The sequence below is a fragment of the Rattus rattus genome, chromosome 1, assembly GCF_011064425.1.
Source record: "Rattus rattus isolate New Zealand chromosome 1, Rrattus_CSIRO_v1, whole genome shotgun sequence".
NCBI lineage: Eukaryota > Metazoa > Chordata > Mammalia > Rodentia > Muridae > Rattus > Rattus rattus.
The window spans coordinates 121,433,699-121,460,249 of record NC_046154.1 but is presented as its reverse complement, the minus strand read 5'-3'; the positions used below and the strand labels follow the sequence as shown (position 1 = coordinate 121,460,249).

General features: G+C 40.9%; 1 protein-coding gene across 1 annotated transcript; it reads left to right on the top strand.

Moving 5' to 3' along the window:
* On the top strand, window positions 1–26,551 carry Coq3 (coenzyme Q3, methyltransferase). Its single transcript, XM_032905222.1, has 7 exons — window positions 1–149; window positions 11,524–11,650; window positions 14,620–14,769; window positions 16,049–16,148; window positions 17,622–17,864; window positions 24,336–24,495; window positions 26,207–26,551. Exons 1-7 carry the CDS (start codon window positions 41–43, stop codon window positions 26,353–26,355), a joined length of 1,038 nt encoding a protein of 345 aa, XP_032761113.1. The 5' UTR covers window positions 1–40; the 3' UTR covers window positions 26,356–26,551.

Sequence of the window (26,551 nt, the reverse complement as noted above, 5' to 3'; positions counted from 1 at the left end):
TGTGAGGAGGGACCGGAAAAGGAGTAGGATTCTGGTCGCGATGTGGAGAGGTGGAAGGCTGAGCTCTCGTGGGGTTCGTTTCCTAGAAACACTTGGGTTTGCGTGCCCCAGCGCGGTAGCCGAGCCTCCTGGTGTAACTTCATGGACTGGTGAGTGTCGGTGCGGAGGTTCTTCCGCGAGCCTGGGTTGCCAGTGGCGGCTCTGCGCAAGCGCGGCAGAGAGCGGTGGGCCGTCCCGCTCTGTGGGTTCAGCTTAAAAGCAGTGCCACACCGCCAGGTCCTCCTCCTGCATGACCTCCAGGACTTGGTGCTGCTCTCTCCACTGGCTACAACCCCCCAGTTCTGAGAAGCCAGGAAAATGCTGAGGACTAAGGATCTGGGCCTCGGAGAGCGTTTCTCGTGTGCCGCCGCCATGTAGCCTAAGACCTTTGCCCTATTTTATTTGAGTTCTCAGAGCCTGTGGGCCAGGAGCCGTCCTGGAACCTTGCTGGAACTTGCTGGAACCTGGGGGTGGTTCTTGCTTTCCGTACCAAACCAAGAAAGACACACCGGGCACTCTCATAACACTGTTTTACTATTTTGTTGCTAACTACCTAACCACCCCTGCTAAAGAATTTAAGGCATTATGTGCTTGATTGGCAAATAAGTTAAAGAAAGTAATTGCATTTGGTGCTATTGATTTTGAACCCCCAAGTAGTAAGCAGAAAATTAGGCTCATCCTTTACAAGAAAATGACTACTATATGGTAGAGATTGGTATGGTTGGGAGTTTTAATATGACAGTAACAGCAATAAATCCTACTGAAAAAATGATTAGTTTTTAAGAGAGCACGGTATAAGTCAGTATTAATGAACTTGGAGATTTAGACAGAAATACGACTCCAACTTTAATTTTCTGGGTAGGTGATTTTGTAATCTTACTGTCTTTTATATGCTTTTATGGTCTTTATATACTTTTATACTCTTTTATTGTCTAAACTTTGTCCTCCAGAACAATCTGAGCCATTGTTCCAGAGATCCAGAACGTCTCTAGTCCACTTTTAAAAAACGTTTTAGTGTGTGCCTTTTATAATAAGAAAATTTAAAAAGAACCAATAAAATTATACATTTTGTAGGAGGAGCATCTAGTCTGTATTTGGAATCAGAGATGAAGAACAAGTGTCCTTAGAGGGCAGGAGAGGAATACATGACAGGTTCATAAGAAGCCATGTATACTCCTTGAAAGTGACTATTCTGAGAGCTGGAAATGACAAATGACATGAGACATAATGTGTGTTTGTTTGTTTGTTTGTTTGTAATAGCTGAAACTCACTATATAGATCAGGCTAGCTTTAAACTCAAGGATTTGCCTGCCTCTTCCTACCAGGTGCTTGAATTAAATGTGTATACCAGCACACCCGGCTTTTAATGTTTGCCCTATGTGAAGGCATCTGTGATGGCCCGAAGCCAGCAGCAGAGTCCCGACAAAAGGAGTTACAGGTGCTTTTGAGCTCCCCAACATGGGTGCTAGAAGCTGACTCCAGCATCCACATGGCTGTTCACAACTGTCCCATTGGATTCAAACCCTAGTCCCATTGGATTCAAATGGCCTTCGTGGATACTGCAAACATGGTGTATACACAGTGTACATGTAGGCAAACAGGTAAAATAAAAATGACTGTTAACCAGTTCGAGGCCAGCCTGGACTCTACAGCAAGTTTCAGATAGCTGGGATACAGCATGAGATCCCCATCTCAGAACAACAGTAACACAAACAAACAAACAACAACAAAAACTGGAAAAACCTTTATGCAGGCTACAAAAAGGCAAAAGTGGTATGTAAATGATGATCATATTGAAAAAAGAGATACTTTAGCTCACCCATGGTGATTTAAAACCACACTAGTAAAGCATTTTCACCAATTGTCAAGGATAGAAATATCTAATTAGCATTGAATGGGTGATCAGTATGAATCACCAGGCACTAGACACTTATCTATACATTGATTAAATCAATGTATATTGATTAAATCAATGTATATTGATTTAATATCTGTGAATGACCATTGCTCACATTTGGATATATTGTTTGGTATTTTAATATATAGAAAATTATTTAATTCAGTTCCATGGTTTTTGTATTAGAAAAAAGAAATAAGTTAAATGCCCCTTAATAAGGTGCTGCTTGAATAAATTGTAACATAGCCATGCAAGGGTTACTGTGAAGTTCTTAATTAAAGCAAAAGAACTTCTTTATATAATATTATGAAGCAGTCTCCAAGAAAAATTGGTAGATTAAAAGAAAGAAAGAAAGCTGCAGGAGAATGTGTATGTTGTGCAAAATGGCAGGAATGGACACATTAAGATACTGGTGTATGTATACAAAGTTTCTGGAAACTTGCACACAAATCCAGTGACCCAGCTGTCTCTAAGGAGAGAGACTGGATGCTCACAGGAGTGTTGGAGAGATAGCCTATAGTGAACTTTGTGATTAGAAAAGAAAACTAAGACTCACAAATTGAAAAAAGAAAACCTGCCCCAAATATACAAATATTCTTTGTTTAGATTGCATGGTTATACTTTTTGCTTATCTTTGGGACTTGGCCTCATTATGTGGTCCTGACTGACCTGGACCTTGCTGCATAGACCAGGAAGGCCATGCTCTTAAAGGCATGGATGACCAGACCCAGCTATAATTGTAAATTTGGGTTTAAAATAGGAGAAAAAAAAATATGGTCTTCATTTTTCTGAATCTGGCTTATTTTGCCTAATTGATTTTTACTTGATTTATTTTCCTGAAAATACCATTAATCTCGTTTTTCTTCAGGCAATATAAACTTTGTTGTGTGTATATACTACATTTTCTATGTCTGTTGGTGGATAGCTAAGTCGCTTCCATTCCTTGGCTACTGTGAATACTTAAGTTATAAGGGTGGGTGTGGATGTACTCTGTGTGTTGATTTAAGAGTCCTTTGGCTAGAGATCAAGGAGTGGTGTGGCTGCATCTGATGATGGTTCTGTTTATTCTTTTATTTATTTATTTATTTAGGAACCTCCACACAGATCTCCATAGTTCCTGCATGAGTTTCCTTGTGTTTCCCTGAGAGCTGAGGTCCTTGAATACTTTGTCAAGCTTTATTGCGCATTTGTGTTCCGGTAACTTTCCCCCTATGTATCTGTTTTGTGTGATTGTGGGCATATGTATGGAGGTCAGAGGATAACTTGTATCATTTGGTTCTCTCTACCATGCAGGTCCTGGGGGTTGAACTCGAGAGTACTATGTAGTGGGAAGAGCCTTACCCACTGTCCTGGTTTTTGTTTTTTGTTTTTTGTTTTTGTTTTTCAGCTTATTGTAACTGGATGATTTAGGGAGGGGGGATTAATTTTTGCTATTCTTTATATATCTTGGAAATTAATCCCTTGGATCATATATACATTTTGTTTTTTGGCTGTCTCTTTACACTAGTATTTATTTCTTTTGTTGTTATAGACTCTTAATTTCTCATAAGAGATTTCCCATTTATCAGTTTTGGGGATTTTCTGTGATATTGGTTTCCCTGTGGGTGCACTGTTTTCTTTGTTTCCTTTTAGCACTTTCAGAGTCTCACATCTTAAATTGAGGACTTTGCTCTATTTTTAATTGGCCCATGCAGGGTGAGAACTATGGATGTCATTCCATTGCTGCTGGTGAAGTCCGTCTTCTCCATGTGTCAGAGGTTGGCTTTACCAGTATGTCTGTTTGACAGTGTAGTCAACACTCAGCAGGAGATCCTAAGCATAGATGCAGAACCCACATAAAAACCAGTTGCAGTGGCTTATCTGTAACTCCTGCAGTGGCAAATGGGGTGGACAGAGATGGGTGGATCCCTGAAGTTCACTGGCCAGTCAGCCTAGCCAAATGAATGAGCTTCAGGTTCAGTTAGAGTCTTTGTCTTAAAAAATAAGCGTGACTGTGAAAGACATCTGAGGTCAACTGCTGTCCTACACACACACACACACACACACACACACACACACACACGTATGTGCATAGACACATACTGCATACACACACATCCATGTATAGCATCATAAACACTGTACAAAGGTGCATACACACAAAAATTGTTTTAGTGTTGGGTAACAATTTCTTCTGGATTGGGATGAAGGCTGAGGGAGGGAAGAGTCATAAGAATCTGGAGGTACACTATTCTCACAAGTTGGGAAAGCTGAAAGGAACAAGAGTCACAAAAACCTCTCACCAAGATTATAGAAGCAATAAAGATTGCTAAGAAACTCTGACCCACTTGTCAGCTACTTGTAAACCCTGCATGAGCCCCTGCTTATGCAGGGGTGGGCTTTTTAGTGATATAGCTCCCCGTCAGAGGCTACTGCTCCTATTAGTAACCGCTTACCCACATTCCTATAACTAGTGCTGATGCACTCACTGACTTGCCAGTTGTACTTTGGAGGAGGATAGTTACTTTGGTTTGTGGTTGACTCCCTGTCTTAATTTTATAGATGTATCTCACCAAGAAAAGTCTCCCATAACACATGGCACCCAAGTAGGGACCAAGAGAACTAAGGATGAGTTGGATAGGATTGGTTGCATGACCTCTGCAATGGATGGTGAGACATGCAACTGAATCTGATCCATATAATAAGGGTGAGGCACCCATGGGAGAAATTCCAATAAGACTATCTATCCCCATGAGATAGTGTGCCTCCTTACTGTAGTGGTGGTTACAGGCCTCATGAGATGGGTGACAGAACATGTGACCAAGGCTGAGCTGTCTGGGAGTGGAGCATCTTTGTGAGGAATTCCAGGATGGCCATCTTCCTGTACTTGGTGGCATGTCTTCTTGGGTTCCACCTCTTGAGTTATGGGAATGTCCCCTTAGCTGGTCTTTGTTGCTTCGTAAGTTCTTTTTTCCCCTCCTTTTATTCCCCTGGTTTCACCTTTTAACGCTAGGTAGGTGAGAAACAAGGTTAGAGGGGAAAGAGGAATTAGAGGAAAATCCCTAACCTAATTTCTTTTTGTTTCTTCTTGGACCACAGCTACTAACAAACTGAAACCAACCTCCCTAAAGACCAACAGCCACCAGCTCACCCTCTTGCGGACCAGCCCCTAGATTTATATACCCCCTGATATTCCAAACATCACACAATCAAAAACTATCTGCAGCTGGCAAAACCATACCTCTGTTAGAGCTTGAGGCAAATCACAGTCCCACATCCTGGGATTAAAATGAAAACATATTCTTATAATATTTCTGTGGTTTTTTTTTTTAAAAACACCAAAATTCCAAAATTGTCCCTACAGCCCCCTAAACAGCCAGTAGGCTAAAAAATGTTTACCAGTCCCTGAGAGTGGGATGTATGGGTTGTGATCTTAAGCAGCTGTGGCTTCAGCCTTTGCTTTGGGCAATAACAACATGCATATGAGGCTTAGGTATCTTCCAGAAAGAACTTGTGGGAGTCAGGGAGCAATTACAGTTTTCTTTTAAAAAGCAAGCGACAAACATGCCGTGTCTGGTCTCTGTGTCAGTCTCTGGTTTGGAAAGGAAAGTGAAAAAAAGAAGAGGGTTGGAGGTGTTGGCACATTGCTTCTCACAGTTGACAAGATTCAAATGAAAGAGAGCGAAGGCTGGGTGTGTGCCTAAGTTCCCTCCCTTGGATCTAAAATGTTGGAACCCCTGGAAAGAGTCACACAGTAAGAGAGATTAAGATAAAGGTGATATAAGATAGCCTTTGGGTTCAGTCTTTAATAAGAGAAAGACAAAAATCTATGATAAATCATGCAGATAGATGTGAGCCTTGGGGATGGTTGAATTCAGGAGACCATGCAAGGCAATATTTTGTTCTCAGCTGCTTGGCTTGGAAAATATTTTGTTCGTTTGTTCGAGTTAGGGTCTCACTATGTAGTTTTGGGTATCTTGGAACTCACTATGTAGACCAGGCTGACCTTGAACCCACAGAGATTTACTTGTCTCCGCCTATCACATACTGGGATTAAAGGCATGTGCCACTACACCCAGCTCTGGAGAAAACTTATGAATGGGACTAGTGTGAGTGCTGTAGAGGCAGAGAAACTAAGTAATACAACTATTCATACTTTCCTTAGACAAAAGCTATATAAGCCGAGGCAGTATAAGAAGAGTCAGCTCCTGGTGGACAGACTCATTTCCAACCATTAGGAATACTTGATCTTCTCCTGCTAAGATCTCATGAAGATCAGGAAACAGAAGACAGGATAGGAAGGACATGCATTACTGGGGAAGTTAGAAAAAGAAACGTGTATTGATGTCCAGGTCTTCAGGCCACACAGAACTATGTCCACGGGAAAGTTTAGAAGAAGTTGACTCAATAGGGTTTAGTGGCTTTGCTGAGTCCTGTGATCCCTACAAAGTAGGATAGGTTTTGGCAGTCCTGCGTGATCTAGTCTGGCATCTAAAGTGTTTGTAAAATGCTAAAGCACTCAGGAGATGAAGAAAAGAGAAAGGAAACTCAATATTCACTTTCAGCGAATTGGGTCCTGCCCCAGTTCCCTGAAAGTGAATATTGTCAGCTTTGTGTCCAGCTGGAGTTCCTAAGGAGAAAAACTGATGAAAAGTCAAATGCTGTGCTTGGGAGGTTTTGGAAAGCTTCAAAACTTGACTGGCCGTTCACTAAAACGTTACAAGAAGAGATGGCATGTCCCCACTGTACTCCTTGCTAAGGAGGAAGGAAATGTCCTAGAGTTGCCTGAATGAAGGCCATATTTAGGGACCTTTTGTGGAGTCACTGATTTACTGGTCTACTATCTCCATACAAAAATAATGGACTTTGGTGGAATGCCATTGGTTCCCTGTTTGGGCTGAGTAGACATTTGTGTCTCCACAAGAAAAGTTTCACATAGCAGAAGGTAAAGTCAAAATACTAAGTATAGATTAGGGTAATAAGGAAAAAACAGGATAAGAAAAATGTCTGTCCCTAATTGGAGAGAAAAAAGCATAAATAAAACTGTCCCTCGCGCGACCTCGCCAGCAAGAAAACACGCGGGGACATACGAATCCTCGCTGCAGCCAAAACTTTTATTCAATCTTAAGGAGAGCCCCGCGCGCCCGCATGGCACGGCTTATATACACTCTAGCGCGGCGCATCCACACCTGATTGGTCGCTTACCCATGATCTCATTAGGCACGCCCTGGAGTGGGCAAAGACCTGGCACGAAGGCACTCTTGCACATGCGCACAGTTAACTTCCTGAAAGGAAGTCGGCTGGCGCGGCGGAGGCCAGCTCCATCTTGTAATGGCGGAAGCTATCCTGGCCTTCCACGTGGGGCGCAGTGGATGCCAGCGCCATCTTGTGGTGGCGAATGTTAAAGCGGCCCTCTACATAAAACTAGACAGGTGGAAGGAAATAACAAATACACAGAGAGAATAAAAAGAGGAGCGCTGCAGAGATGGCTCGGTGGCTAAGAGCACTTGTTGCTCTTGCAGAGGACCTGGGTTTGCGTCCCAGAATCCACATGCTGGCTCACAACCATCTGTAACTCTAGTTTCAGGGGGTCCAGTTCCCTCTTCTGACTTGTGTGGGCACCAGACCAGTGCCTCATGTCCATACATTCAAACAGGCAAACATACATGTAAAACAAGTAGAAGAGCAAGAAGATGGTAGAGGGACATAAGGTGGCACTGCATACCAGACCCGATAAGCCAAGCCTGATCCATGTGTGCTTGGAAACCCACATGTAGAAAGAGAGCCAACACACACACACACACACACACACACACACACACACACACACACACACACACACACACACAGGGGGCGGTGAGGGAGGGAAAGATGGATGGATGGATGGATGGATGGATGGATGGATGGATGGATGATAGATAGAGATTGAGGTTTCTTCTAGTTCCTTAAACACTGGAGGTTCCTAGTCCTGTGCATAGAGGCCTGTCCTAGAGGAGGAGGGCCAGTTGAGCTTGTAGGCTCTTGTCTTTAGGTTATTCTGTTGCCGAATGGTGTGAGTGTCCTGTGTCTTCCAGAGTTTCATAATAGGTGTTTTCCTTTGTGTGCCAGAGCTTCTGCTTGCCACATTAGCTTAGCATTAGATCTCACAACCCCCAGAACATCACCAGATAGCATAACATAGGTAGTTGTTTTAGTTGCAGGCTGTCTCCCAAGGGAGTTGTGAAGTGACCTCAGCACTGGGATGAATATAAGCAGAGAACCTATTGCCCTACCTTTAAGGCCTCCTGAGTATTAAGCACCCTGCTGGAAGGATGTCACTGTGGGTATGGATGCCCTACTGGGATTTCAGAGTTTGTGGACTTGAGCAGTGTAGGACAGAGGCATCTTCAACATTCTATCTACCCATTAGCTTCAGTATCAGACCTATCAAATCCAGGTTTGAAATCTGGTTCTGACGCGAGAGTGGGGCTGGCTTGCCTTATGCACTTCCCACAGTGAACTAGGCTCCTGCCCCCTTGACCTTTGGCTCATTTGGTCCTTCTGCTTCTTACAGCTGCCTGTATGCCATTCTTTGTCAGGAGCTGGCAAAATTGGGTTCCTTAGATGGTGGCTATTCCATGATAGATATGGCTTTTGGGGTGACTGTTTTTACCAGTAGTTCTTCCTCAAGATGGCACTTGGCTGCTGTCCTCTGAATGATACAGGGTAACAAGTTGGGATTTTGTTCTGGTGCCTCTGAGCTGAGCTTAAAGGAATCACCATCTCACTGCAGCCTGCAGCCGTATTTGAGGCTGCTAACCTGGGGGTGAGACTTCCTGGCTCTTACTTACCTGCTTTACTTTTTGGAAGCAGCTGGCACATGGCTGGGTGTGTGTGGCTGGGTATAGACATAGATACTTATATCTGTATCTGTACATTTCATTTCTCCGAGATTAGTGCTCAGATAGAGTGTACAGTTGCTGAATTGAATATTTAGTGTATCTTTTACTTTGTGGGGGCTGCTAAATTGCTTTCTAGAGTGTCTATACTCCTTCTCTCTCTCTCTCTCTCTCTCTCTCTCTCTCTCTCTCTCTCTCTCTCTCTCTCTCTCTCTGATTGTTTCATTCCTGATCTACATTTGGTAATATCAGTATTTTAAAATTGCTGACATTTTGGTAGGTGTGTGTTTTTCCCCTGTGGCTTTTGTTTGTTTAAATTCTCGTTTTTATTAATATTGAACATCTGTTTTATTCTTTTACAACTACACACACACACACACATGCACACACACCGATCATACTTACCTCCCATTATCCTCTGTAATCCCCCTCCTCTCCTGTAGAATCCTTTGTTTTCAACAGGCCCTCATCTACAGTTAGCTTCTTCTCTGTGTGAGACCTACTGAGTTCAATTGGGGTTGTTTGTGTGAACATCAGTGGGGTTTTTTTTTTTTTTTTTCACATTTTATTTTGTGTATGTGGAGGTGGGGTTAGTGCACACCACAGCAGATCTGTCAAGGACAGAGGACACCTGTGGGAATCCATTCTCTCTTCCTACCATGTAGGTCCCAAGGATTGAGTTCAGGTTATCAGGCTTGATAGCAAACATCTTTACCTGCTAAGCTATCTTGCTTTGTTAAAGTTACATTTTCTAATTTTTTTCTGGTGATTGTTTCAGGTCGTTGAACTCAAATTTTTAATTTCAAGAGCTTTTGTTTAAATGTTAGACTGCCTTGGGAGTTAAGGAGATGTCTCAGCAGTTAACATTGTTATTCTTGCTGAGAACCCGAGTTCCATTCCCAATACCTATAGCTGCTCATGATCTCTGAACTCCAGTTCCAGGGTATCTGATGTTTTCTTCTGGCCTCCATATACACAGAGTACACTTATATACAGGGAAACACTCATATGCACATGATAAAGATAAATAAATACTAAATTTAGGATTCCTTGGGATGTTCTATATAGACAATAGGAACACTTTAACTTCTTTCTTCCCATCGTGTATGCATTTTGCTTTCTTTTCATGTCTTATAGCCATGGCTAAGATCTTGCTCCTGATGCGGATAGCATCTTTTATCATTTGAGTTATATGCAAACTATAGGACTATAGAACTGTAAAAATAGATGCTTTGTAAAATAAGTTCCCTCTCGTTCTTATTTGTTGAATGTTCATCATGGATGGGTGTAAACTGCTTCACCTGCCTCAGCCACTATGGTTGTGCGTCCGTACTTTTGTATATAATACAATTTTATTTGCTAGTATTCATTGAGATTTGTAAGTCTGCTCTTTAGGCAAATTATTCTGTAAACTTCTGGTTTTTAGAGTGCTTCTAGCTTTGTAAAATTAGTTGGGAAGTATCCTGCCTTGATGTTAGGGTTTGTCTCGCTTTATTGTTTTAATTTTTTCTTAATTTTTTTCATATATTTTGACCATATTCTCTTCCCCCAACTACTCTGAGATCTTCCTTACCTCCTGACTTCATATTCTTTATCTCTCTCAAGTAAATAAATAATAAAAATCAAAACAAACACAAACCTCAATAAGACAAGAAAAACAAAATGAAACAAAACAAGATAAGGCCATTATCCTGCACCAGCTTGCAGTCTTCTCTTAGCTTCCCAAGTGCTGGGACAGCGAGCATATCATTCTGTGGGCACTCACTGTCAGCCACTGCCGGGTTCTATGGGAGAGACTGGATACATTGTTTGTCATTCCTTCTTCCAGGAGCTTTGCTCAGATGTAAGATTCCTTTGGGAGTTGAAGCACTTGCTGCTCTTGCAGACATTCTCTAGTGAAATTATCTGAGCCTGGTCATTTTTAGAAGGCTTGGATCTATGAATTTAGTTCCTTTGGAGCTTAAACAATGATTATTTGGTCTGTCTTTCTGAATAGTCTATAAATGCTTGAGAGAACATAGATTCTGTAGCAGGTTGGGAGGAATGTTTCACAAATTCAGTTATCTGTGTTGCTTAACAACGCCCAGTTTGTATCCTTGCTGATTTTTTCCTGATGCCTGTTCCACTTACTGAGGAGTGAGTGTTAGTCCTCTACTATAGCTGTGGCTTTGTTTTGTCTAGTTTTAGTCATGTCAAATTTGCTTTATTTGTTCTGAAATTGTACTGTTTAGTACATACACATTTAGGATTGCTCTTTTTAGTGGATTGTCCTTTTGTCATGATTAATGTCATTTTTGTCTCTAGGAAATGTTATCTAAATGTTAATTGCATAATAATTTGAATAACCTATGAAGTAGGTCTATGTAAATTTGAATATACAGACTATAACTTTTTATTTTAGAATATAATTACATGTCCATTTGTCTGCCCATCTACCAATAATACACACACACACACACACACACACACACACACACACACACACACACATACACATACACACACACGGATTTTACATATTCATTACTTAATTTTGATAATTTTAATTTTTAGATGGAAAAAGTAAAACCTTTACTTTTAATTAAATCCCAAATTAATGCCTTTATTATCTCTTATTATCCCTTTTTTATCATTTGCAAAACACCGTAAGAATACCATGTAACAATTCTTCAGTTATGTTCATAGTAGGAGTTGCATGCTTTTCTCTGGCTACTTAACCTTTGTTTTCAGCTTTCTCAGGGAACCAGCTCACTAGGAATCTACAGATTAAGCCATGGGAATTTAGTGGACACAGGACCATGTGGCTTAGATCTTACAGGATAACGTTTTCCTGTTTGACCAGACTAAAAACTTACAGGTGAGTCTGTTTATTATTCTAGTAGAGATTTATATAATTACATGTAATGGAAGTTTAGTTTTGATTGTGTTTAATGAACTTGGCCAGTATGTTAAAGCTCACGTGGTCTGGTTTAAGTCGCTTTTACTTGTTTAAATATTTTTTAATAATTATTTTGTAATAAGTTTTAGGTTTGGAAAACTTCAAGTTTACCTAAAAGTTAGAAGGAAAATACAGTGCATAGTCATGAATGTTATTTATTTAAATTCAAAGACAATTTTTATTTTTAAATGAGCATTAGACACGTATCTTTCAGGTTCACCAGCCCACTTCCACCCTGGAGTGTGCCTTTTTCCCTTAATAACCCTGTCTTAGTTAGGGTTTCTACTGCTGAGGAGAGTCATCACGCCATGGCAACTCTTACAAAGGAAAACATTAAATTGGGGTTGGCTTATAGGTTCAGATGTTTAGTTCATTATCATCATCCTTATTTCTATCAGTAAAGAAAAGAGAAAAGGCTGTATTAAAGACTTGGAGATGGTTTTACTTCTTCGTAATTGCCTTGTGATAAAACCAAACACAAACATGCTACGATGGATATATGATGCTAAATAGTAAGACTAAGTCAGCAAATTGCATGTTTACAGTCTAATTTACAAAGTGGTTTCTAATCTTATGAAAGATACTTTCCAGTTCCTCAGTGCACACCTGTATGGACCACCCTTTGTCTGATGAATGAGCACCTTTGAGATTGGCTGTAGGTAAACAGCTTCGTCAAAACAGCAGCTACTCACAGCTGGTTATCTTTTGTAAGTTAGTCCTGATTAATGACGTTTGCCTTAACCATGGCCAAGGATCCCTATTTGGAATTCCACTCATATTCCTAAAAAATGTTAGAGAAAAGTGATACTTGAATTTAAATTGTTTAACATTACAGATTTTTGCTTCTTTGTGTGTGTGTGTGTGTGTGTGTGTGTGTGTGTGTGTGTGTGTGTGTGTGTGTGTGTGTACGCGAGTCCTGGCTATCGTGACATCCTTGTGGAGGTCACAGAACTACACACAGGCATCTATTCTCTCTCTTTCAACCACACGGGTCCCAGGATCAAAAACAGCTTGTCAAGTTGTCAAGTTTGGTAGCAGCGCCTTCACTCACTGACCCATCTCACTGGCACGTGACACATGAATTTAAATTAAAAAAAGAGTAATGACTACAGAATGTGCTCTCTAAGTGTACCTAAGAGAAATAGCTTTGTTTTGCTTCCCCTTCTCTCTCTTTTTTTTCTGCTTTGCATTCTTTTTTTTTTTTCTTTGATATTTTTTTTTATTTACATGTCAAATGTTATCCTCTTTTCCCCCTTCCTGGTTTCCTCTCCACAAATCCCCTATCCCCTCCCCCTCCCCCCTGATTCTATGAGGGTATTTCCCTACCCACCCACCCCCACCTCACTGCCCTGACATTTCCCTACACTGGGGCATTAAGCCTTCACAGGACCAAGTGTCTTCCCTTCTTTGATGCCAGATAAGGCCATCCTCTGTTACATATGTGGCTGGAGTCATGGGTCCATCCTTGTATATTCTTTGGTTGGTGGTTTTGTCCCTGGGAGCTTTAGAGCATCTGGTTGGTTGATATTGTTGTTGTTCTGATGGGGTTGCAAACCCCTTCAGCTCCTTCAGTCCTTTCTCCAACTCCTCCAGTGGAGACCCCATTCTCAGTTCAATGGTTGGCTGCTAGCATTCGCCTCTGTATTTGTCAGGCTCCGGAAGAGCCTCTCAGGAGACAGCTATATCAGGCTCCTGTCAGCAAGCACTTCTTGGCATCTGCAATACTGTCTGGGTTTGGTGTCTGTAAGATTAAGAGACTGAAAACAAATTATATGCTTTTTCTCATTCTTTTTCTTCAAATTATCTATTTGACAATTGTCTCCTAAGAAACGATGTTCTAGGAACTGTACTAGACCTGGGAATAAAATGAAATGCAAGGCCAGACCATGCCTTTCCTTCTTAGTAGGTATTCTAGACAGTAACAGACATGTCAGATGACTGTACAACCCGTGAATAAGCACGAAGTGATGGAGGAGTTAGAACAAGGGAATGTAACTTACATTTGAGCACCAAGGAAGATTTTTGTAGATAACATTTTATTTAAAATAAGCTTTGAGGGGTGAGAGACTTAGGTGATTAGTAGAGGAAAGAAAGGGATGTAGGGAAAATGGTCCAGATAGAAGAAACAATACATGCAAGGTGGGAGAGGAAAGAATAAGCGTGGCCAATCGCAGGCAGTATGGTTAGTGGGGGAAGATCAGGAGGAAATGAGTTTGAGAAAGAAGGAAGTTGGGGACGCCATAATTCTCAGCTTTCTGTCATGCCAAGGATTTTAGTCTTTTCTAATGACACTAGAATCCTTGAAAGCATTTTATGTGAGAAAAATGAGATTTTTACCTCAGAATAATCTCTCTATAGTTCATCGTGGAAATCAGATTTGAAGGTGGTGATGTATGGAGCCGGCAGACTCCCTAGGAGAGGAAGACCATAGTCAGGGAGGAGATGGTGGAGTGTGAAGAGAGCCCTGGAAATGGAGGGCAGAGGGCAGAGGGCAGAGGGCAGAATGGTAGAATCGCTTGTGTTCAACCACTTTTCCCGAGTGCTCTGACCTTTTCTTTTCTCGGCCACAAAATGAAGTAATAGTTGTTGTCCAAAAGTAATATGCATCTTAGCTAGTACCCAGCACTTAGTAAGTACTCAACGAGTGATAGTCCTTGTTGTTATTATTGTTATTGTTATTGTTATTGTATTGAAGGTGACCTAGAACAGCAGGTTTGTCTTCAAAAGCTTGTGAACATATATAAGCACTTGATTGTGATCTTAAAGGATCAAAATAGAGCCATCTCTATATTTAGAGTCTAATAAATTAGAATCTTTTTCTATAACATATTCTGGGAACCCAGTTTTAAAACAATGATGGTGCTTGGTTCTTTGTTTTTATCCCTTAGGTCCTCTTGGAAGAAATTGTACAGTACTTCACAAACAGTTGACAGCAAGGAGGTCAAAACCTTCCAGGCCCTGGCTCACTCATGGTGGGATGAGCAGGGGAAGTTTGCGCCTCTTCATTCTATGAATGACCTACGGGTGCCGTTCATTAGGTAACAGTCCAGAAACTCCTTTGAAACTTAACTTAAAAGCGCATACTTGGCTAATTTGCATTCACTTTTCTTTTGCTTTTCTTACATGTAAAGTGTAAAATTTTACATTTTAGGATTGCTTTGGAAATTAGGGATATTTCTCATCATAATTTAAAAGTACTAGCTTTGGGGTAGAGAGATGATTCAGTAGTTAAGAACTCTTGCTACTCAGAGTGGGTTTGGTTCCCCTCACCACATCAGGCAGCTTACAACCACTCCAGCTCCAGGGGATCTGACATCCTAACTTGGTTTCTGAGGGCACCCTGGGCTCAAGTTCACATACCCAGAAGCATAATTTAAAATTTTAAAAACTTCTTTAAAGCCATTAACTGGTAGAAAGAGTACTAAAATCCCAGGTTGCTTTTGCAACTTAACTTGAAATATTTTTGGCCCCTATTAGGTCAGTTAGACCTTTAGGCAGTTCTGATAAAGAAAACGTTGCAGAGACAGATTGGCTCACCAGACTCTCTTGAGAGCTGACGTTGATGGGGCTCCCAGCCTTTGAAACCTACTTGGATAATCGACACATGAAAGAACACGTAACACAGTAACCTCTGATCCAATTGATAATATATAATTGCCCACCTAGATAACATACAGTTTGCTCATCTAGATACACAAAATCCTGTACACATCCATCCCTTAAGAATATTCATGACAACCTGTAAATGTGCAGAGAGGAATCCTAACATCCACCTCCATGCTCTCTCAGCTGCTTCTCCTCCTCATTCCAGTCTCCTCTTCTCCTCTAAAACTTTTCTCCCGCCCATCCTTCCTTCTCATCCAATGTTCTGTCTTGTACCTGCCTTCACCTGCATAATGACATCATCCTACACATTTGACTACATTAGGTTGAAAGTTTCTTTAGATTATTACTAGATCAATAATAGATTATTGCTGGGTTACTTCAGAACTTCAATTATTGAAACTGTACAAATTAAGTAGATCGTTTCATTCTGAAAATAAAAGATATGTTTATAAGATTTCAATGATTTATTTCAAATGAGGACTCTGGACTAGGCATGGTGGCCACACTCCCGTGAACCCAGAACTCAGGTGTCTGAGAATGGGATTGGGAGCTCAAAGCCTATTTAAGTCTTTTAGCAAGCTCCTGTCTAGAAGTAAAACAGTGAGATAAGAAAGTTCAATTAGATGAAGGTGAATAGTTCTTTGAAGACTGTGTGCATTAAAACAAAAGTAGTTGTCTGCCTTTATATAATTGTGAATTTTTATTTTAAAGAGACAATCTTTTGAAAACAAGTACTAATCATGATCCAGGAAAGCCTTTATCTGGGATGAAGATTCTCGACGTTGGCTGTGGCGGTGGGTTATTAACTGAAGTAAGTGCCTCACAGAGCCTTTTCTATTTTTCGTGCACATGAGAATTTTTTTCTTGGATATTTTATTTATTTACATTTCAAATGTTATCCCTTTTCTGATTTCCCCTCCACAAACCCCCTATCCCATCATTTCCCTTCCTCCTGCTTCTGTGAGGATGCTCCCCCCACCCCCATTCCTCTACACTGGGGCATTGAGCCTTCACGGGACCAAGGAGGACCTCTCCTCCCATTGATGCCAGATAAGGCCATCCACAGGAGAACTTCTTAATGTGCCTAATAGTGCTAGTAAGAATAACTAAATTCTGGGGCTGGAGAGATGGCTCAGTGGTTAAGAGCACTGACTGCTCTTCCAGAGGTCCTGAGTTCAATTCCCAGCAACCACATGGTGGCTCACAACTATCTGTAATGGGATTCGATGCCCTCTTCTGGTGTGTCGGAAGACAGTGACAGTGTACTCATAAATAAAATAAAATAAAAAATAAAAATCTTAAAAAAAAGAATAAATTCTTAAAATAATTCAAATAATAATTAAGTAGATCATGTCAGTATGTTTACAGAAACAATGCATTTCAAAATAATTCCAACTCATTCTTCTAATAGCTTAAGAATTTTATACATGCGTTTAATGTGTCTTGATCAAAAATTTGTCATTTGGGGTAAAAAAATTGAGAAGTGGGCTTCTGTTTCATTTATTCTTTTAGCAAATAATATTTTTAGTGAACAGTACTAATTTTTAAAGGTCTGCTTTCAAAATTAAAAACAAATTTCATAAAACTCTACTGAAGTTTTTGGGTTTTGTTTTTAATAATAAATGGGCATAGGTCATTCAAATAGCTTTGTTTGATGTCTTCTATCTTAAGAAATCAGGCAGCTTCTATGAGATTAAATACATTTAGTCCATCCTTTTATACATCTCAAAGCCTGCAAGAGTTTTGCTGCTTGTGGGGATCGGTTCTTTGAGGTGCTCTGGAGTACTTAGATGTGTGCTTATTGTCCCTGGAGGGAGGTGTCTGCCTTACAGCTCTGTCTCCTAGTCCTCATTAGCATGGGGCCTTTCGCATCATAATTTAATCTTTGATCGATATTTTCTGTTATAGTTCTAGTATTTTATATGCTCCATTTTGAAACATCGAATAGCAGTTTTTACTTATGGAAATTTTTAATTAAATTAATATTTTAAAATGTTGTGAATGTATACTATATTGACATCATTTCTCTCCCTTCCCTCTTCTCCCTCTAACCCACTCATGCCTCCCATGTCAGATGTATGGCCTCTTTAAAACCTTTATTATTGTTACACATATGTATTAGAATGAGTATATGAATATAACCTGATGGTTTTGTTTAGTGTTGCTTGAATGTGTATGTTTTTAGGGCCGACAACTTGCTATTGGATAACTAATTTGGATAAACTTTTTATTGTTAACAAGTGTTCTGTTTTCTCCTTGAGCATAACAGTATTTATGCCATTAGCCTCTAGGGAGACTGGGAGCTTCAGTTGTTGGAATCGATCCTGTGGCTGAAAACATTAAGATAGCACAGCACCATAAATCATTTGATCCAGTCCTGGATAAGAGGATACAGTACCGAGTGTGCTCCCTGGAGGAGACCTTGAATGAGAATGCAGAGTGTTTTGATGCTGTCGTGGCTTCTGAAGTTGTCGAGCATGTGAACAACCTTGAAATGTTCATACAGTGCTGCTATCAAGTATTGAAAGTAAGAGCTGGCTTCTTGGTTCCTTCTCAAAGTGTGTATCCATAGCAAGGCAATGTGCTGGGATGCTTCAGCAAGCAGGCCAGGAGAGACAGCCTGAGAAAGAATGATTAGGGCCTGGTAACTCAGCCAGAGATGACTTTCTGCCCCTGTGTTGCCTTCAACAGCAGGTCTTTCCAGACTGATGAGGCCTTAATGCTGCAGTAATCTATGACCTATTTAAAGATTGTAAAATTATGATTATGGGTATGTGTATGTGAGTGCTGATTGCTACAGAAGCTAGAGCTATCAGACCCTCCTGGATCTGGAGTTACAGGAAGTTGTGGACGTCCAAGTGTGGGCATTGGGAAGTGAACTTGAGTGTTTTTTGCAAGCGCAATGTGCACTCTTAACCATTGAGCTCTCTCTCCAGCCTTGGTCCATGTCTGTTTCTTTAAAATTTGTCTTTCTTTATTTTTTAAAAGTAGTGTTTACCTTCATGTATGCTTGTTTACCGTGTTTGCATTGTCCTCAGAGGCCAGAAGGGGCTTTTGGATCCCCTTGGGTTGGAGTTAAATATGGTGGTGAGCCACTATGTGGGTGCTGGAAATCAAACCTAGGGTCTCTGGAAGAGCAGCCAGTGCTCTTAATCAGAGTAATTGATTAAGTGTCTCTAGCCCCTGCCCATATATTTTAAAGAAAGTTTTATTTCCATTTATTGAAAATAGATTTTTTTTCTCACATACTATATCCTGATTATGGTTTCCCTCCCTCTACTCTCCCATTTCCTCCCCACCTCCCCTCTCCTCTGGATCCACTCCCCTTCTGTCTTTTACTGAAAGCAAATGGGCTTCTAAGGGACAATTATGAAATGGTATGATATGATATGATAAAATAATAAAAAAAAACTAACACATCAGACTTGGTCAAAACAAACAAAAGGAAAAATGCACAAGAGCAGACACAAGAACCAGAAACATACTTGTTTGCATATGCAAGAATCCCATAAAAACACTAACTGGAAAAGCCATACTGTGTACACAGAGGACCTGGTGCAGACCTGTGAGGCTCTGCTGTCTCCATTTGATTCCGGTGTCTTCCATTCCCTCTGAATTGCATACTCTTTCTGCCTCCTCTTCCTCAGGCTTCCCTGAGGGAAAGGATTTGATCACATTTAGGGCTGAGTGTTTCAAAGTCTCTCACTTTTTACGTAATGTCTTGTGGGTGTCTGTATTTGTCCCCACCTACTGAGGAGGAAGCCTCTCTGATGATGGCTGAGGAAGGCATTGATCTATGGTTACAACAGAATGTCATTAGGAGGAATTTCACTGTTGTGATTGTTTGTATGTTTGCTTCCCCTCTGGTTTTGGTTTTACGATAGGTCCCTGGGATATCTAGACTCAGGTTCTTGGTCACCGAAGTAGTGTTGTATATGGCTTCCATCTTGTGGAGAGGTCCTTAAGTCAAATCAGATATCGGCTGGTTCCTCCTCTAAACTCTGTGCTGCCATTACCCTAGTATTTGTTGCATGCAGGACACCGTGTAGATCAAAGTGTTTGTAAACATCAAAGTGGTCTCATGCAAAGTATCAAAGACACTGGTTCTTAGGGGAGAAGACTTTATAAGGCCCCAGCTGGACTGGTACATCTTCAACAGGTTGTGTGGGTGTTGCTGGCTGTCAGTTTGTGGAGAGAAACCTATAGTCTTAGCAGCAGCCTGGGTCGTTTGGGAGGGGTCTCATGGGATCTCTGGCCAACAAATCAACAAAAGATGTCCATTTGGGGCTCTGACTTCCCCCATTAATTGGTGATTTTATTTAGATTGCTTTTATATGTGTATATGTTTTAGGTAGCTTCTACTGCATTTTATCCCTCAGATTGCCCTTAATTTTAGCTGTCTTCTTTCCTTTGTCCCCCTCTCCTCAATACCTGTTGCTCTTCCCATTCTAGCCCCTCCTTCCTCCATATCTGTCTATTCTGTTTCCCTTTCCTAGTGAGATCTGTGTATTTCCCGCTAGTCCCTTACTATAAGGGACACTGTTTCCAAGGATTGTAGCTTGGTTTTCATAGACTGAGTGATAACATAGAGCTAATATCTACAATAAGCAATTATATACCATATTTGTCTTTCTGGGTCTGAGATACTTCACTCAGAATAGTTTTTCCATCCATTTTCCATTTACTTACAAATTTTTTGATCTCATTCTTTTTAACAGCTGAATACTATTCTAGTGTGTAAATTTTCTTTATCAATTTTCCTGTTCCATAACATCTAGGTTGTTTCCAGTTTCTTATTATTATCAGTAGAAGAGCAATGAACATGGTTAAGCAAGTGTCTCTGTGAGAGGATGAAGCATGCTTTGGGTATAGCTGGATCGTGAGGTAGATGGATTTCCAAGTTTCTGAGGAACGGCCACACTGATTTCCATAGTGGCCATATGAGTTTATACTCCTGCCAGCAATGGATGCGTGTTCCTCCAAGTCTCCACGCTTACCATCAGGAGTTGTCAACACAGCACTTATAAACTCATGGAAACTGAGCAGCCCACAACTGAAGGAAAATGGGTAAAGACAGATAATAAGAAAAAAATCGAAGGCTTTCTGGAATTCACTGAAAATGGATAAAACTCCTTTTTGGATGTGATTTCTTTTTCTGTTCTTTTTCTTTTTCAGGGGTGCTGAAGTTCTTAGTATACATCTCTCCAATTTTTTTATATAGACACTTACTGCTATAACTCTTAGAATTGCTTTTTATTATGCTCTTATCTTTAACCCCCTCCCCACCTCTCTCTCTCCTGCTCTCTCTCTCCTTCCCTCCCTCCTTCTCTTTCTTCCTCTCTGTTGGTTTTTCATGATAGGATTTCTCTGTGTTGTCCTAGAACTCTCTCTGGAGTCTAGGCTGGCCTTGAACACAGATGTCTGCCTGCCTCTGCCTCCTGAGCTCTGGGCTTAAGCACATGCATTACCATCACCCAGCCTAACTTCTTTCTTGATCTGTCTTGACCTGTTTTTCATTCAGTAGTAGGCTGTTCAGTTCCCATGAGTTTGTCGGTTTTCTGGGTTTTCTGTTGTTTCTGTTATTGATAGCCGGATTTAATCCGTGATGGTCAGATAGGGTGTTAGTTCAATCTTATTGTATCTGTCGAGACCTGATTTGTGTCTGAGTACATGGTCAGTTTTAGAGAAAGTTTCATGAGGTACTGAGAAGAAGGTGTATTCTTTTGTGTTTGGATGAAATGTTCTGTAAATTTCTGTTATGTTCATTTGGTTTACAATGCCCGTTAACTCCAGCAGTTCTCTGTTTAGGTTCTGTCTGGATAATCTGCCAACTGGTGAGCGTGGGGTATCAAAGTCTCCCACTATTAGTGTGTGAGAGATAATACGTGACTTAAGTTGTAGTGTTTCCTTAGCGGACTTGGGTGCCTTGTGTTTGCTACATAGATGTTAAGAATTGCTAAGACCTCTTGGTAGGTTTTTCCTTTGATTAATATGCAGTATACTTCCCTATCTCTTCTAGTTAGTTTTGGCTCAAAGTCTATATTGTTAAATATTATTTAATATTTATATTTTATATATAAATAAACTTATCTATTATAATTTTAATATTAACATATTAAAAGTTAATAATAGCTTGCTTTTAGGTCCATTTGCTTAAAATATTAACTTTGATGTTAAGATGTGTTTCTTTTTTTTTTTTTTTTTTTTTTTTTTTTTTTTTTTTCCGGAGCTGGGGAACGAACCCAGGGCCTTGCGCTTCCTAGGCAAGCGCTCTACCACTGAGCTAAACCCCCAACCCCTTAAGGTATGTTTCTTAAATGCAGCCAAAGCATAGATCTGTTTTTACATCCATTCTGTTAGTCTGTGTCTTATTGGAGAATTGAGACTATTGAAACTGAGAGATATCAATGAGCAGTGCTTTACTGATTCCTCTTATTGTTGCTGTGGTATCAGCGTGGTCCGTGTGTGTGTGTGTGTGTGTGTGTGTGTGTGTGTGTGTGTGTGTGTGTGTTTCCTTCTTTTGATTTGCTAGCCTAGGATTATCTATACTTTGTGTTTTCTTGGGTGTGGCTAACCTCTTTAAGCTGGTGTTTTCCTTCTAGCACCATTTGTAGAACTGGATTTTTAGGTAGACATTTCTTCTATTGTGTTTTCAATGCATGAGGTCCTCTCTTCCATCTCCTGTATTGTTTCGGTGAGGCTTATCTCTGTGGTTCCTGTTTGAGTGCCTAAATCTTTCATTTCCAGATTTCCTTCCATTTGGTCTTTTTTTTTTTTTTTTCTTTCTCAAATTCCAATTTCAGGTTTTGAATTGTTTTACTCACTTCCTTTCACTGTTTGTGTTGTCATAGATTGTGCTAAGGGTTGTATTTATTTTCTCTTAATGGTCCTCTGTTATATCCTTACAGGCTAGTCTTTTCATGTGCTTCAGTTATGTTAAAATGCTCATCGCCTTCTGAATTAGGCTTGCTGGTCTCTGGTAGAGACATATTGTCCTGGATGCTATTGGTTGTTTCCAATTGGAATTGGAAGGTTGTAATTCTAGGTGCTGATATCTGTTCTTGTCTTTGATGGGTGGGGGTTTTGTCCCTTGGTTTGTTTCCTCTCTGGTTCTTAGGCAAGTGTGGTGGCTGTGTGTTGCCTGGTAGGAAATTCTTCTGGGGTCCTGATAGGTGTGGTCACTCGGGTCCAGGTAAAATGCATTCCTAAATATCAGAAGCTGGCACACAGAAATGGGAATGAGTTAGGAGTGTGTGTGGTACAGTGTTCACAGAAAGGAGGAAAGCAGATGATCCCCCAGGACAGAGAGTGAGGTGAGACCACAGCAGCATGCTACAGGGCTGGGGAAGAAGACTTGGAGGAACGGAGGGAGAGGCGAAGGTCTGCAGTTGGCCCACCTGCTTTGCTGGCCGAACTTCCCAGGAGATGCCTGCTGGGATTGCGGGCTGAGGTAGAACAGAGAGTGGGCTAGGGAGATAAGAAGGGGATAGTCTGTGTGACCCACTGGAGATGGGCCTAGGGAGGGAAGGGAGACAGAAGCGAGTGGTCTGTTGCAGAGCGGGGGGGTTGGATCTGCAGGTACAGAAGGAGAGGTGAGGATCTGCAGCAGCTTCCCTGCTTCCCTGGCTGGATCAAGTCCGAAAGCTTTCTATTAAAATAACTGTATGTGTACGGAAGAATTGCAAACACAGAAGGGCTTTGCATTCACCTGTTTTTCCTTTACACTAACAGCTCACATATGGGTAGAAACTAAGATGTGTCAAACTAGGTGCCCCCAGTTGAAAGGGACACTTCCTCTCAGATGCCCACCGTTCACTGTATTCCTGGAAAACACTTAGAGACTTCAGTTCTGCGCCCCACCCCCATCACTTGCCTCTTCAATGTCCTTTTCCCATGTATCATCCCTGGTACATACCTAAAGACTAGACATGACCCCGTGGCATTCTCTCTCTCTCTCTCTCTCTCTCTCTCTCTCTCTCTCTCTCTCTCTCTTTTTTCCAAAACACTCTTTTAGTAGGCCCCATGCCCCTCAGTAGCCGACCAACACCTCAGGGCACCTTTGGAGGTTCTCTGTCTCAGGGCATTTTTTCTTTTAACCTTACAAGTCCTTTGCATATATATTATGGTTCCCAGGTTGGGTTTTTGTGGGATTCCTGTACATGCAAACATATGTTTCTCTGTGCCTGTATGTGTTTTTGGTGCTTTTTCTTTGGCTCTTTTTCTTGTTTGTCTATTGGCATATTCTGATTATTTGGGGCTTTTTTTTTTATTATTTTATTCTATCATTACTCCTTAGATGCCCTTTTGTTTTTAATAAAAGACAGAAAGGGTGTGGATCCAGATTGGAGGGGAGGTGTGGAGGACCTGGGTGGTGGGAAAACAGTAAATAAGAATATGTTGTCTGAGCTGGGTGGTGCACACCTTTAATCCCAGTGTTCAGGAGGCAGAGGCAGATCTCTCTGAGTGTGAGGCCACCCTGGTCTACAGAGTGAGTCCTAGGCCAACCAGGGCTACACAGTGAAACTTTTGTGTTGAAAAACCAAAATAATCATAATATAATCATAAAAAGAAAGAAAAGAGAAAGATATGCAAAACATCTTTCAACAAAAGAAAAAAGAATATAAATGTAGACATAGACCAACCAAGATAAAGTATTTAATGCATACAAAAGAATATATATATACATGTATGTACACAAATAAATATGTAGACACATATATACATAAATAGCAATAAGAAAATTTTGAGTTAAAAGCTATGCATGATGTATAGATTTAGTGGCTGTGTCTATATTAGATTGCCTGTAATAACAGATTTTCCCAAGAGAGAAAAATGCTATTTTGGTAAATTATGTTTTATAGCTACTTACGTGTCTTAACTGCACCCAATTCCTTCGGAAAGCAGGAGAGTGGAGAAGCAAGCCTGTACCTAACACTTGCTCCTGACTTTTACCCGTCACTTCCTCTGTCTTACTTGTGTATACATTTCCTCCCTTTAGCCTGGCGGCTCTTTATTCATTACTACAGTGAACAAAACACAGCTGTCCTATGCCTTGGCAATTGTTTTCTCAGAGCAAATTGCAGGCATTGTTCCAAAAGGCACTCACACGTGGGAGAAGTTTGTTTCACCTGAAAAGCTAGAAAGTATCTTGGAACCAAGTAAGTATTAAAATGGTTTTCAGTTGTTGAGGAACCTGTTGTGCATGTATAATGATTAATTGCATAATCTACAATTTATTTAAGCAGGTTGCAGATGTTGGTTTTCTTTCATTCTTTTTTTTAAGATTTGTTTATTTATTTCATGTATGTGAGTACACTGTCACTGTCTTCAGACACACCAGAAGAGAGCATTGGATCCCATCACAGATGGTTGTGAGCCACCATGTGGTTGCTAGGAATTGAACTCAGAACCTCTGGAAGTGCTCTTAACCAGTGAGCCATCTTTCCAGCCATAGTTTTTCTTTAACTATGTCTTAAACTCTTTAAAACTGTAGTTATGAAGTAATCCTACTCTGACTTGCACTTAGCCTTGAGCAGTGAACACGAAACCCTTTCTTGGATAATTTAGTCTTCATTGTTTAAGGATGGGTGTCAGGGTATATTACACATGCTCAGTTTTCCTGGTAAGCTCTGCTTATTTCAGTGTATCTTATGATTTTTTCCTGAGTCTTCTACACTCAGAGATACTTTTAACTTCCAAATCATTTCTTGTGTATGTCTGGTACCTACATAAGTGACCTAGGGTTGCCATGGCAGAACCCAGGACTCTACTTTGGAGTATGGACCCACACCTGCCTTCAAATATGATCTAAGCATGGGTGCATGTAATTTTCTCATTTCTTCACTCTTTCCTGGCCCATAAGCTCCTTTCTGCCCTCTACACAGTGTCTTACCATGCTTTGACACAATACATGACTTGTGTATTGATCTGCTAAGGGACTTTTCTTAGTTCACTCATTTGACATTTTGGAGGTCTTGTTGAGTACTTATACACCATTTCCTATGCTTTCGTTGACAACAGTGCATCAGCAAAATATTTTCCTTAAAATTGCCAGTTCAGAGCAGTGTGGTGGCCTTTAGAGATGTCTGTAACTTTGTTGAAAATAGAATAGAACAAAAAGATATTTTAAAGGATCTGTGAGCTGAGCAATGTGATGCATACTTGTAATCACGACATTCAAAAGGCTGTATCAGAAGGACAGTGTATTTAAGACTAGCGTGGACTATGCAGAAAGCCTGTATTAAATAAGCCAGTCTTCGATGTCCTAGGGTGAGGTGGCACCCAAGTGGGGGACATTCCTTTCTCTGAGAAGGGGAGTGGGTAATGGGGGGATTTGTGAAGGTAGGGTTGGGAGGAGAGGAGGGAGGGGAGCTGCTACCTGATGAAAAGTGAATAAATTAATTAATAAAAAATAAAATGAAGTCAGTCTTAAATAAGGTGAAGCTCTGTCTGAACAAATAAAAGAGAATCCAAACTAAAATTGATACCTTATGGAGACAGATACTTTCTTGTTGACAGATACTCTCAAGTGACAGCTACCATTTGTTGAGAACCTCAGAGAATTCTAAGCACTGAGCTCCTTTAGACAGATGTCCTCTAATTTCAGTGCTCCAGAAGACGTGATCTCTCTGTGGCATTCAGAAAGGCACAGCATACAGTAGTGGGAGGGAGCTCGGGTTTGACCCGGTGCTTGCTCCGGAGTGTGCGTTCTCACCTGCAGTTTAGCACGAGCAGGCGTGGCTGCAGAGCATTCTGTTCATCAAGTTGGTAACTTTTCGTTAACATGAAGAGTGGCTGTGTATTCCTGTGGTCTGAATGGTAAATGGTGATTGAGTCCAAGTTTTTTGATTTCTTTTTTTTTCCCCCCAGATGGTCTGTCAGTTGAAACTGTGGCAGGAATGGTCTATAACCCTTTCTCAGGTTACTGGCATTGGACTGAAAATACCAGCCTTAACTACGCAGCCCATGCTGTGAGAGCCAGGGCTCAGGAACACCTGGAGCCTGCTGAGTCTGCTTGAACGGGGGAAGCAGAAGCACCCCGTGCCGAAGTCTCCGGCAGCCCACGTGTGCACGAGGGGCAGAGAAGATGAGAACGCTCTGAGGACAGCAGTAAATATGCTTGAAGTTGTGTTGTTTACAAATCCAAACATCTTACTCCTTTTCGTGAGGGATTCTGAAGAACAAAAGGTCAATAAAAATATCTAAATCAATGGA